Source organism: Odocoileus virginianus, chromosome 11 (genome assembly GCF_023699985.2).
Source record: "Odocoileus virginianus isolate 20LAN1187 ecotype Illinois chromosome 11, Ovbor_1.2, whole genome shotgun sequence".
Lineage (NCBI taxonomy): Eukaryota > Metazoa > Chordata > Mammalia > Artiodactyla > Cervidae > Odocoileus > Odocoileus virginianus.
The window spans coordinates 765,770-779,042 of NC_069684.1; the positions used below are offsets into that span (position 1 = coordinate 765,770).

General features: G+C 54.1%; 1 protein-coding gene across 5 annotated transcripts in view; it reads left to right on the forward strand.

The window, feature by feature from the left end:
- The window catches only part of PPP1R12B (protein phosphatase 1 regulatory subunit 12B), a 171,197-nt gene that overhangs the window by 117,536 nt on the left and 40,388 nt on the right, over positions 1–13,273 (forward strand). The window contains exon 19 of one of the 5 annotated variants that reach the window (XM_070473797.1): positions 299–7,427. The exons of the other annotated variants lie outside the window; for them this stretch is intronic. Within the exon in view, the coding sequence (XP_070329898.1) occupies positions 299–475 (177 nt within the window). The 3' untranslated portion in view covers positions 476–7,427. Of the gene's footprint in view, positions 1–298; positions 7,428–13,273 lie in introns of those variants that run through there. 5 annotated transcript variants of the gene reach the window in all.

Consider the following 13,273-nt stretch of genomic DNA (forward strand, 5'->3'; position numbering starts at 1 on the left):
GAGGCTGCCCTGCTGGGCCGCCCTGCCTGCGTGTACCCACCTAACAGAGGAGCAGGCTGCGTGCAGGCTTGGGTCTGGGGGTCCGGGGACGCTGCCCTGAGGACTGCCGGCTGCTCGCCCGCATCCCGTTTCCTTAAGTGGTGCGGCGGTGCCCATGTTCCTCTCGAGGTTTCCTGTGCCTCTGGCCGGGCTCTAACTCAGTTTCCGGCTGTCTCCTCTCTCTTGTGCTGTTGGAGTGTATAAAGTCCTTTAAAATCTTGGGAAGAAAAGGGCAGTAATGCTGTTTCTCACGGATCAGCACCCGCTGCGGCTGGCAGAGAGGAGCCCAGGAGTGCGGGGTGGAGACCATCGGAAATCACTTGCGCTCTACTCGGAAGCGAGGTTCAGCTCCTGCTGTGTGCAGCTCACAGTCCTGCGGGCCTGGCGTGCGCTCCTGCCTGAGGACAGCTCTCCGGCAGTCCTGGCCCGCGTGTGATGGGCTCACGAGCAGCACTGTGCATCTGTCCTCTCTCTTCCTCTGGGCTTTTCGTCTGTTTTCTTGGCCGTGCTGCGTGGCTCCCGGGGTTAGGGTTGGGGGGTCTTCGCTGCCCAACCAGGGGTGGGACCCAGGCCACCACAGTGATACACTGAGTCCTGACCGCTGGACTGCGGGGACGTCCTCCTGCCGTTTCTCCAGGTGGAAGGGATTTGTTGGGCTCTGACCAAATGAATTGAAAGAATATGTGCATTTCTATTGGAAACTATGTAAATGGATGGTCTTTTTTCTACCCTAAATTATGTGACAGTATGTTATCTGAATATATATAATAACTCATCCTGAAAATCAATAGCTAGTTCATTTTTAGAGAGGAAATGGGAATGCTCTGTCACTGACGTGCCCGGATGGCAATCGAGACCCAGAACAGTCAGGAGTGGCCTCCAGAGGTGGTGGCATCGGGACCACTGAGGTGCGTGCAGCCCCTCATGGGGCAGGGCTGTGGCTGCCCCACGGGGAGAGGGCTGCGGGGCCAGTGTGGGCACAGGTGCCGGAGGAGGCCCCCTGGGGCAAGGTGTGTGCGCATGACCGCGACCTCGCTCCTAGGGGCTGGCAGGGCTTCAGGAGACAGTGAACTGTGAGTCACATACCTAACGAGAGAGCCCGAGTGTGACCGCAGAGCTCAGACATGGCCATTGAGTATGGAGGGGTATCAAGGCTGGGCAACCCCAAAGGAGCCCCAGCGAGGAGGCCCAGGCGGCGTCCCTGCGGGGGTGCCGCAGTCTCCACGCTTCTGAGCTCCTTGCTGCCGGGGCACCCGGCAGGGATGCCCAGTGTGGTCTTAGGAGGTCAGGGTGTGCAGTGAGCCCACGCCACGGGAACAGGGCGTCAGTGTCTCCAGCCCCGGGGCGGCCATGCCCCGGTGCCAGCCTGGCCCTGGTGGGGTCCACACCAGCCACGGAGCAGCAAGCCCAGTCCCCGCAGACCCTGGGAGTCCATCCGAGGCCATCAGGGAGTCAGGCCCGCCCTCGTCCCCGACCTGTTCAGACACTGCTGGAGCCGGGCGGCGTTCTTTCCTGGTTCGGGGGCGATAAGACTGTATTTGGAGTTGATGTCGTGACAGCATCCTTCTCCATCTTAGAGGACACATCCTTCGGAGGGTGCAGTCTAGGTTTAAGTTCACTCGTCTCCTGACTCTGACATATGTCTTTTAAATCAGGATGTACTTAGCAGTTGGTGCGTACACAGACCTGAAGTGCGCTGAGTTCTGACAGTGGTCATCAGGGGCGTGACCTGCGCACAGCTCAGATCCCTTCTCTCCTGGAAAGCGCCCCCCCATCCCGAGAGGCAGCCGCTGTCTGGCCGCTGCCGCCATGGGTCTGTGCCGCCTGTTCTTGAGCCTGGGTCCGGGAGTCCCTCAGAGACAACTCGCTTTAAGGCTGGGACAGAGCCTTCGCGGATACGACCTCCAGCCTGGGTCCCCGGCCAGGTGGGAGCTGGAATGATCCCGAATGTGTGTGGCTGTCTCTCCTCTCAGAGACGAGAGCCTGGTCAGACGCCTTTGTTGTTTAACCCTCATCTGTGTCGATGTCGTGGGCGTCGGCTTCCTGTCATGTAGCCCCGCTGGAGAAGTGGCGCTGATGTGTGTGTCCGCGCACGATTTACGGCTGGGACGGCCCTGGGTGCTCTCAGTTCTGGGTGAGAGGAGAGGCCACGTGCGCGTCCGTGTGGTGACACAGGGAATGCGTCCAGGCCCCATGTGGTGCACCAGGCAAGCCCCGGCTGTCCTGGAAAAGCCGCGAGGCAATGAGACTGCAGGTGACGCAGGGCTCGTGTCTCAGCAGCCCCTTGGCGCCGTGCTGGGAGCAGGTCTGCACAGCCGTCCACAGAAGGTTGGCGCCCTCCCAGAAGTCCTCGCATGTCTTCATCTTGCGAAGTGAGGCAGAGCCGAGCCTGGGTTCGGCGCGCGGGAGGCGGCCGCTCCCGTCTGAAGTGCTGCCGGCCCCCGGCCCTGGGCGGCTGTGTGCTCGGGGCCCTGCATGCTCTGCACCTTCTCTTGCCTGCGCCTTTGGCCTGCCTTTGTCTTGTTTACGCTGTCTGGTCTCCCCGCTCTTGTTGTTTCTCAGTCCTCTTCTGGAGCAGACCGTTCCCTGGGCTGGTTCTGACTGGTGGTTGAATCCATCACTAGAGGGCACACGTGTCTCAGAGCAGTGGTGAGCAAGCAGAGCCGTGCCTGAGGAGGCCAGGTGGGAGGCGGGTGACTTGGCAGGGAGCCCACATCCGTGTGGGGAAGCTGCCCGCCCCCTAGACGTGGGCACCTTAGAGCTGGGAGGGAGTTGGAGAAAGCCTGGGTGAGGGGCCTCACCTCACGGTGGGGAGCTCTCAGGCCTGGGCCGGCGGAGCATCTGGGGAGTGAGCACTCTCCAGGTGGCCCCCAGCCCGCTTCAGGGGCCTCTGTGGCTGTGCTGGGGCCAACCTCCCACCCCCTGTGGTTCCCCATCCCTCTTTAGGGACGCAGATGAGCAGTGGGGTGTGGAGGGCTTCCAGGCTCCGAAGCTTTGCCCTGTGGAGGGGGGCCTGCGGTTGCCCAGCTCGCACCTCTCATACCAGCCCAGAGGCTCTCCTGACCCCACAGACTTCAGGTTTTTCTGGAGGCTTCATCAAGTGTGTAGTTCGTTATTAACTCGGTCTCCACCCCCCTTTACCTTCCCTCAGAGGATGGAGGGTGAGTCTAGATGTTCCTAGCTGGTTTTTTTTGTTAAAGTATATTAATGTACAGTATTGTGTGAGCTTCAGCTGTGCAGTATAGTGATACATGGTTTTTGAAGGTTATGCTCCATTTGTAGTTCTTGCAGAACATTGGCCGTGCTCCGAGTGTTATGCAGTGTCCCCATGGCTTCCTGCCCTGTTGGAGTTGTGCCTCTCACCCCTTTGTCAGCTTCTTTTGTTCTTTCGTTTTTACTGGGCAGGTTCCGTGTTTGAGTTGAGTTGCTGGTGGTGTTGCACCCCCTCGCATGAAGGAAGGTTCCCTTGAAGGGCGACTTGGAGGCCACGTGAGAGTCTGATCTGTGTCCAGGGGAGTGCTTCCCTGCTGCCCCGACCTGGGTGCATGTCTGTCTGCCAGGACGTGGCATTCCCGTCCTCCACTTAGGAAGGTGCTTCTCCCCTACATCCCAGTTGCTTTCCAGCAAATCACGTGCCATCATCCAAACAAACCATGACACTTGACCTTCGAAGTCGGCAGAGTAGCGTCCCGTCCAGAGCGGACCTGGAGCACTCAGGCAGTCTGAAGACGCCTCCTCCTGGCGAGGCCTGCCGAGGAGACGTGGTTAAGAAGTGCTGGTCGGAGGGTGTTGAGATCCCTGCTGGAGACAGCTGGTGAGCTCGTCCAGGGACACCTTGGTCCAGTGCTCCAGAAGGTGTAAGAATTAAGCCTAAGACTTTCAAACTGAATCAGAGAGACACCCAAAGTGAGGTTTTTCCAGCAAAGCTTGGTTTTGAACTAAGCTGTAACAGAAAATGAAACTTGCTTTGGGAGCCACCTGGCCATGGAACGTCTCTTATACCTGAAGCCACTGGATGCATCTCCCCTCCTGTCCCTTGTCTTCTGTAGCCCCTCCTCCACTCGTGGAACAAGCACGTGAGGTGCCCGCTGTGGGCCGGCGGGGGCCAGGGTCACCTTGTCTCCAGTTCTCAGCTGGTGTGGGGGCGTCCCCGTGGGAAAGCCCTGTGGTCATGCAGAGCCGGCTCTTGGGGCTCCCCTGACGGCTTCTGAGGAGACGCGGCCTCTTTCCGGACTCTATAGGTCTTTGACAGCCGGGAATGTCATGGACAAGGAAGCCTGGCGCGCTGCAGTCCATGTGGTTGCACAGAGTTGGACACAACTTAGTAACTGAACAACAAGTGTCATTCTAGCCATCAGAGGGCTAAATCAGAGTTTCATACAGAAGAGCGCCCAGAAATAAGCTTTCCAAAGAGAGCCCCTCCTTAAGGGAAATGGAGAATACTCAAAGACGTCGTAACGCTGAGTGAAGTCGGGCCGGGCAGCGGGAGCCAGAGCTGAGCCAGCTTCTGAGACTGCCTGCAGACAGCCAGCTCCTCAGCAGAGTCCCCCTTGTCTAACAGTCTTACAGCCGTCACAGGATGTCGGCCACACCCCGCGTGGTATGCAGCGGTCCTTATGGCTTTGTGAGTTGGAGCTTCGGTCAGTCTAAAAGGACAGTCACAGGCTTGGGATTTTAGAACCAAAGGAAGCTTTAAACTGCTCGTTTTCCTTATTGGCCTCACTGCACGGCTTGTAGGATCTTAGTTCCCTGGCCAGGGGTTGGAGCGGGTCCCAGCAGTGAAAACGCTGAGTCCGAACCCCTGGAGCTCCGGGGTTCAGCAAGCCCCAGGGGGAGCACGCACAGCCGTGTCCGGGCTCTATACCTGAGTGTGCGCCCAGCGTGTGTCGTGGCTCACTGTCACGGCGGGAGGCGCGCAGGCCTGGCTCAGCTGCCTGGCCGCTCTGCAGGAGACGCTTCATTTCCTCATCTGTAAACAGGGTAGATGATAGTGTCGACCTCTTAGAGTCGTTCGATAAGAACCACATAATACACTGAAATAGTTAGAGATGAGCCATGTCCATTCAGACTATTTTCCAAATCTTGGAATACCCTTACTGACCTGAGAATGCTCTGATTTTGAGGTTGGTTGTTAACTTATCCGTAAAGGGTAGGTTTTTCGGAGTCAGAGAAGTAGCCCCGCTCCAGCATGTGCCTGAGCTCTGAAAGTGGACCTGATGGGTTTTGAGAACTAACCTTACAGGGAATGCCAGGCGTGGGAGAGCCAGAGGAGCCGGGAGGAAGGCGAGCTCGGGGTGCCCTGGGTCCCCATGCCTGCCGTGTCCTCAGCAGCCCCCAGGCTCTGCCGGTCACCCTCCCGCTCCTGCGTCCGCCCGCCTTCCCGCTCGTCTTTGCATACACTCACATGCACACACACACGCCACCCCTGCTTGCTTGCAGCAGGTGGTAGCCTCCCCTCCTGTTTGCTCGAGTCTCCTCAGCCTTTCTCAGGTGCTCTGGGGGGGGCTCTCCCTCCGTCAGGCAGGACTCTGCCTTGTCACCCAGCCTTGTGAAGCCCCTTCATCTGCTGGCAGGCGCCCAGCAGGTCTGTCTGCGCCCGCCGCGGGGTAGTGTCTTCGCTGTTCTCCTTTTAGGTAAAAGCCGAGGCCTGTTTTGCTTTCCCTTCTCTCCAGGGCCCGATTGCCTAATAAGGTAAAGTATGTCCCAGACGAGCTGAGCTGTTGAGACAGAACAACCGTCTAAGTTTAGAGACCCGGTAGGTGAGCTCCGGACGGGACTGCTTATTTCTGTAGTCAAGTAGTAGTTTTCACATTCACCGGAAAACCACCATCATCTTTTTTTAAGCAAGCCACTCTTCCTTTTAATTGAGTGAAAAGACAGTAAAATATAGATCTTCCTTCCTCAGCTTCTTTGTCTTTAGCTGGAAAAGAAGGGGGAGAAAAGGAAAGGTAGTTGGCTTGTCCCCAGAATGAGAGGGCTTGCGAAGCCTGAGAAATCTGATACAATGCTCCCGGGACAGATGGAACGGTCAGGGCTGTTGTGAACAGCCCCCGGGGTCGGCAGGCTCTCCACACAGCCGGTGGGGTCCCGGCAGTGACTCGGGGGCAGACGGGACAGAGCCCTCCATGCAGGCTGCCCTTGGGGCTCCTCCAGCCTCACCGCCACGTTCTCCAGGACAGCCTCTCCTCTCGCACACTTCTGCGTAGTTCTTAGGGTCCTGCAGCTGCCGGGTTGCCTATATATGGGTCTCATTTGTGCCTTGCTGCAGCCGAGCTGGATAAGCCAGCCTGAGAGCGGTTTCTTTTGGCATCTTCCTTTTAAGGACTCCGTCAGTTGTAGGTCATGCTGTTGCCAAGCACAGCCCAGTGAAGTGCACGTGTATTCCTCTCAGACCCTGCAGCCCTGGGGCCCGCTGCCCCATCACACCAGTGAATTCTGCCTCAGTCAGGAATCTGTCAGAATACATTGACCTTCAGGGTATCTGGGTGGCCTTCACTCAGAGGTCCAGAAATGTGGCAGGTTTATCAGCTGCTGAGGGGAGGACCCTTAACCTCTGAGCTTTCTACTTATTCCAGTCTCTTCCTTCTGCCTCTGGCTGCCTTCAAGATCTCCAGCTTTGGCAGCAACCTCTGACCTTGCGTCTCGTTGTTAGAGGCCTGAGACTCTGCTGTAACTTGTTTTCTGTGATTACACACGTAGTGTGTTCCATCATAGAAAGCACATGACGTACAGAGACGTGCAGAGAGAGCTTCTAGAGGAGGTTGTTCTTGTAGGGGTCGCCGTGGGGAAGATGCTGTGTCTGTGTTCGCGGGCAGGGCCAGGGAAGCCAGGCCTCCCCCGTGCCCCAGGAACACAGCTGTCCTGCAGCTGGGCTTCTGCCCGCCGCCCTAGACAGTCAGGTGTGAAAGCCTCTCTGTCATCCGAGTTCAAAGCCAGACTCAACTCTGTGTGTGAGCTCACATTTTTCGGCAGAAAGCTTCTAAAATCTTCAATGACCACGTCAGTCGAGGAGAAGCCGCTTGCATGTGGGTTGAGCGCGTCCCCAACCACATCGCCTCTTGTGTGAGGACATCGTTCAACATCCCTGCCCCCCACCCCCCCACCCCCGTCACGGCTTCTGTCGGCCTGCAGGCTGGCTCTCGGAGTCCACCTCTGACTGCTTCATGCCCCCAGATTTGCACATTGAAACACATGCTTCATTATCAGTGATTTCCCTTTGTTTCTTCTTCATGTTTTATTATTTATTTTTTGTGATTTTAGCTGAGTTTTACCTCTTAAGAATTTTGTTTCAGGATAGTCATAGCTGGTAGGGTATAGAAAATGTTTGTTGTAAGAGGAGATTCCTGCCACTATAAAGTGTAAGAATAAAGTTGTTCACTCAAATGAGATTATCGTTTAACATTCCAGTGAATTTCATGCCGGTATTTTTCCTAAGAGTTTTTTATCCCGAGACCAGCTAATGGCTCTCTTAAGAAGAGGATCGTCTTCAGCTTGGGCATTCCGGGCCCCTGTCATTACTGAGATGACAGCTTCGTGTGAGGCTGGCTTCAAAGCCCTCGAGTTCGGCTCTTTGACAGAAGGAGTCAGGCCGCGCTGGCTTTGATGGCGGGGAGCCTGCAGGGGTAATTGCTCCCTGGGCAGTGCAGTCTGGAGGTTCCCTTAGTTACAGGAGTCTTCATTTCTTCTGGAGACCTTTAACCATGGCTTAGGCCTAGCTAATGTCAGCCTTCTAGCCCCATGATTGAGGTAACAAGCTTAGTGGGGGATTTGCGGCTCTTTCTCAGCAAACGAAGTGTTTATAGATTGGCCCCGGCAGGAATGTCAAACTTGAGGTGCCGACCGAGGTTACGGCCGGAGAGCCTGAGGGGTGGGCTGGTGGGGGCTGTGATCACTGGCTACCAGGCTTCGTTTTTTCCAGCTCCATTTTCCATCAGGCAGACTCAGGAATTGGAGCAGGCATTCAGGGGCCTGAATTTCTCGCATAGAAAACCGTAGTGTTCAGACGCTGTGCTCGAGGGACGCAGGTGTCCACCCAGGGCTGCTGGAGCATGCGTGCTCCCTGCACTGTCAGAAGCTTCCTTTCCTTACAGCCCCAACTCTTTTTTTTTCCCCCAATTATTTTTATTAGTTGGAGGCTAATAACTTTACAATATTGTAGTGGTTTTTGCCATACATTGACATGAATCAGCCATGGATTTACATGTGTTCCCCATCCTGAACCCCGCTCCTGCCTCCCTCTCCATCCCATCCCTCTGGGGACCCTCTGAAGACCCTCTGGGTCTTCCCAGTGCACCAGCCCCGAGCACTTGTCTCATGCATCCAACCTGGGCTGGCGATCTGTTTCACACTTGATAATATACATGTTTCGATGCTGTTTTCTCAGATCATCCCACCCTCTCCTTCTCCCATAGAGTCCAAAAGTCTGTTCTGTACATCTGTGTCACTTTTTCTGTCTTGCATGTAGGGTTATCGTTACCAGCCCCAACTCTTACAACTGTGAATTTTGCCAGTTTCGATGGCCACTGAAAGAAGGGACTTTTAAAAAGCCCTTTAGCAAATTAATGGTTAAAACTAAAATACTTAGTGTGGGCTTGGGGCTTATAGCTCCAGTTATAGTCCTGAAATCTTCATCGGGTTATAGAAGCATTCTGGAAGGAAAATACCGTGTTTGGATATTCTGTACCAAGTGAAACATCGCCTGCTGCATGATGGAGATTTGCCTGGCTCTGGGGGACTCTGAGAAGAGCTTCACCGCCTCGGCGGTCGTAGGGCTGTTATCCCTGAGTGCAAAGGTCTCCCTCTCTCCAGGCAGCCGGCTCTTTGGAGGGTCTGCACTCTCGGCCCCTGGGGGACCAGGCAGGTGCTGGGGCCTGTCCTGTGGTGGGCGGGGGGCATGGGCCAGCCTAGTCTTGGTCTTGGCGCCGAATGCTGCCAGCCCGGGCTCAGCAGACTTTATGTGTAGGGTCTGATCGTCCGTACTGTCTACTTCGCCAGACACCTGGTCCGCCTCAGCCGCTCAGCTCCACTGTCCCAGTGAGAAAGCAGCTGTGGACAGTGAGTCCTGAATGGGCATAGCTGTGTTCTGACGAAACTGTTCGTACAAAGCAGGCCGGACTTGGCCTGCAGGTCACGCTCCAGGTGACCAGCCTGGACAGGCTGCTGACGGCCGCGTGACTCTCGGCACCCATTTACCTCCCATCAAGCCCTACCTTGTCGATGCAGTGTTCTTCTGATTCTTGAGCATCACCAGCAGTGTGTGGGCAGGGGAGTCGTGTTGGAGGCAGCCGTGACATCTGTCCTCACCTGAAAACGCACTGCTGCAGGGGACGCAGCAGAATTTCCTGGAAGGGAGCATCTAACACCGGGCTTCCCCGTTGTCTCACTTCATGGCCTTCTGGGGAGAACGCCTGAGATGACGGTCCCCGTCTGCCCCTGTCAGCTGTTCCCATCCGAGCTGTTCCTTCCCACCTCCCAGGGCCTCCAGCCGCAGTTTGGACACAAGCAGTCAATTGCTGCATGACGGGTTAGCTGTCTGCAGACTCTGACCGCACCTGAGCCAGTCTCCGAGGCTCCCAGGAGGGTAACAGTTGTGGAAAGCAGCCCAGAGGTTCTGGGTTCATCTAGAACGGTTTCCTCAAAGAACGCTTCCTCCCAGCTCTCCCCTCCTCAGTGTACACCATCACCCCAGAAAACATCACAGTTGAACCAGGGCTTCCTAATGGGTAAGTCCCAGGGGGAGGGCAGGACCTGGGAGATCGAGCCTAACTGTACCATGAATTACAGCATGTTGCTCTGTGAATAAGCTACTTCCTGCTCTGTGTTCAGGTCAGTCCTCTGAAGAAAGTGTCTTCTAGAATTTCCCTCCCCAAAATACTTTTTTACTGCAAGCTGCAACTGAGCTTGGGCCTTCCCTGGTGGCTCGGTGGTAAAGAATCCACCTGCCAATGCAGGAGACTTGGGTTCAATCCCTGGGTCAGGAAGATCCCCGAAGAAGGAAGTGACAACCTGCTCCAATATTCTCGCCTGGGAAGTCCCATGGACAGAGGAGCCTGGCAGGCTACAGTCCATAGGGTTGCAAAAGAGTCAGAAATGATTTAGTGACGAAACAGCTGAGCTTAAAGGAATCAATTTTATTTAGGTTGTAATCATTACTAGAAAACTACTTCAAAATTGACTAGTTCACAAATATATAAATAAAAATACGTAACCTCACTTGTATTCAAAACTGTCGTCGTCATTCAGTCGCCGTGTCGTGTCCTACTCTGCAGCCCGCCAGGCTTCTCTGCCCTCCACCGTCTCCCAGAGTGGGCTCAGACTCATGTCTGTCGAGTTGAGATGCCGTCTAACCATCTCATCCTCTGTCGTCCCCTTCTCTTCCTGCCCTCAATGTTTCCCGGCATCAGGGTCTTTTCCATTGGGTTGGTTGTTTGCATCAGGTGGCCAAAGTACTGAAGCTTCAGCATCAGTCCTATCAGTGAATATTCAGGACTGACCTCCTTTACGATGGACTGGTTTGATCTTGCAGTCCAAGGGACTCTAAAGAGCCTTCTCCAACACCACAGTTGAAAAGCATCAATTCTTCGACGCTGAGCCTTTATAGTCTAACTCTCACATACATACATGACTACTGGAAAAACCATCGCCTTGACTATGCGGACCTTTGTCAGCAAAGTGATGTCTTTGCTTTTTAACATGCTGTCTAGGTTTCTCATAGCTTTCCTCCCAAGGAAATGAGCATAATGAGGTAGAATTTTTTTTCCACCAACCAAAATATGAAAATATTTTGAAAAGATAAAGGCCAGTTTAAGTGAGGGGATTGTGAGATGAATTGCCTCATATTTCATGTTGGGAGTGCAGATTAATACTTCTTTTTAGAAAGCAAATTGCCAAGCTGTCAAAGACCCTGAGTTGATCCAGAATTTTCATTTTTGGAACTCTGTCTCTAGGAAACAGTCCTAAATATGATACAGAAGGGAAGTGTTACGTCCAGTGATTTTCAGCAAAGGTTATATAATATATACATAGCTGTATAAACATTTGTTCATTCAGTAAATGCTCGCATGCCTGTTACAGGGGAGGCGTTTGTTTGCTGATGTTGAGCAGAGCAGAGTCCACTTAGCGATTTATGTTAGTTGGAAACTGGAAACCACCGAAACGTCCCTTGTCCTGGCAGCAATTAGGTAAATGATGACTCACCCTCGCAGTGGACACCGTGAATCACAGCTTGCGTTCCATCCCCGACGGCCAGCCATGGGGGCTTTCCTGGGAAGAGACTGGAGTCAGAGGCCGCTGGGTGAAAGTGAGTTGCAGAGACAACGCTTGTGAGGTGCTGCCAAGCGGGCCGGTGCACAGGCCTGCCGGCAACGTGAGCGCGTGCTCGCGGCCGGGACCGAGCCGCTGAGTGCTGAGTGCTGAGTACTGAGTACACCGTACTGAGCACTGGCGGCTGTGTCCCCGTGGTGGGACTGTGTGCCCCGCTTGCTTCTGCTCCAGTGAGCTCCTGTTGCTTCTGTCATTTTTTCCTAAGTGCTTGGGCAGCGCAGACGTTGGGAAAGCAGAGACTTGAAGTGAAGTGCAGGCTTGTCTGGGCCACGCCCCGCCCTCCAAATGCTGCCAGTTTCTGCTGTGTGGAGCAGTCTGCACGTTCGCCCTGGCCCTTAGAGGCCCCAGACACTGGGGGGTCACAGAGTTATTTCTGGAAGGTACTGTGGAAACTATTCCACCCCGACTTCCTTATTTTACAGGTTGAAAGTCCAGGGCCCCAGAGTGGGTGCGGCTTATGAGTCCTCCTGGAGCTGCACCGGCCGCCCGGCCTCCAGGCCGCTGCCCTCCCGAGGGGCAGGCGCCTCCGGGCGCGGGGGTGCCGCGGCCTGGCTCCCGGGGGCAGCACCCGTCTCTGCATGTCGTGCGGGAGACACAGGCAGGGTTTGCTCACAGGCTCCGCGGTCGGGGCTGCTGCCGCCCAAGCTGATTATCACTGTGTCAGTCATCTTCCCTCCGTATCTCACTTCCCAGTATACCCATGGTTTCAATCCATGCAGCTTCCAAACAGTAGGAATATTTCTCCACTACAGTTGATTTTGAGTTTGAGCTTTGGATATATTTGCTAATGTTTCTTCTGACTAGTGAGGTTAGGGGAACCGAACTGTGGTTATTTCAAAAGTAAAAGCCATTAATGATACAAGTGACCCGCAAAAGGATGGCAGTCAGATTGGCAGCAGTAGAGACCAGAAGACAGTATGGTGTCTTCACAGCTGTGGGAAACAGCTGTGAGCCTGCAGTTCTGCGCGTTACAATTACGTGACAGGTGCAAAGTGAGGTGGTTTCAGGCACATGGGCGCTGACTTAACCCACAGGCCTTGCTGGTGCAAAAACTAAGTGTTTCTCAGCAAAAGGAAAAACAAACATGAAGAAATGAGACAGAAGAGAGAAAATGTCTCGAACATGGTAATAAACCCCATTTTTCTTACTGTTTAAAACATTAGATCCAGAATTCTAGAATTAATGTAATATTAAAGGTGTAAAAGTGTCCTGCAGTTCTCGTTTTGAGCAGAAAAGAGACTGGTTAACTTTATACACTTTTAAAGGGAAAAAATGCTTTAACTATTCAACCATTACGTAAGGATAGCCACTAAAATAACATAGAAATAGAAGGTTCAACTCCCATCAGTAGTGGAAAAATAGGAAATTTTTCAAATTAATCACTCCATCCAGTGGAAGACAGGAAGGGAGATGAAAAGAAGCAAACGGGAAAAAAGTAAATAGGAGATTCAAGACAAAATGTGTTTGCAGTTGTGATGAGCATGAATTTACCTGTAAAGCCAGGCAGACAGTGAGGTTGAATTATTCCACTGCATGCTGTCTTCAAAATGGTAGTGAAGGATTAAAAGTATGGGGGGATATATGCAAATGTTCACCAAGAGGAAGGTGATCAGTTCAGTTCAGTCACTCATTTGTGTCCGACTCTTTGCGGCTCCATGAACCACCACGCGCCAGGCCTCCCTGTCCATCCACCAACTCCCGGAGTCCACCCAGGCTCATGTCCATTGAGTCGGTGATGCCATCCAGCCACCTCATCCTCTGTTGTCCCCTTCTCCTCCTGCCCTCAGTCTTTCCCAGCATCAGGATCTTTTCAAATGAGTCAGCTCTTTGCATCAGGTGGCCAAAGTTTGGAGTTTCAGCATCAGTCCTTCCAGTGAACACCCAGGACTGATCTCCTTTAGGACGGACTGGT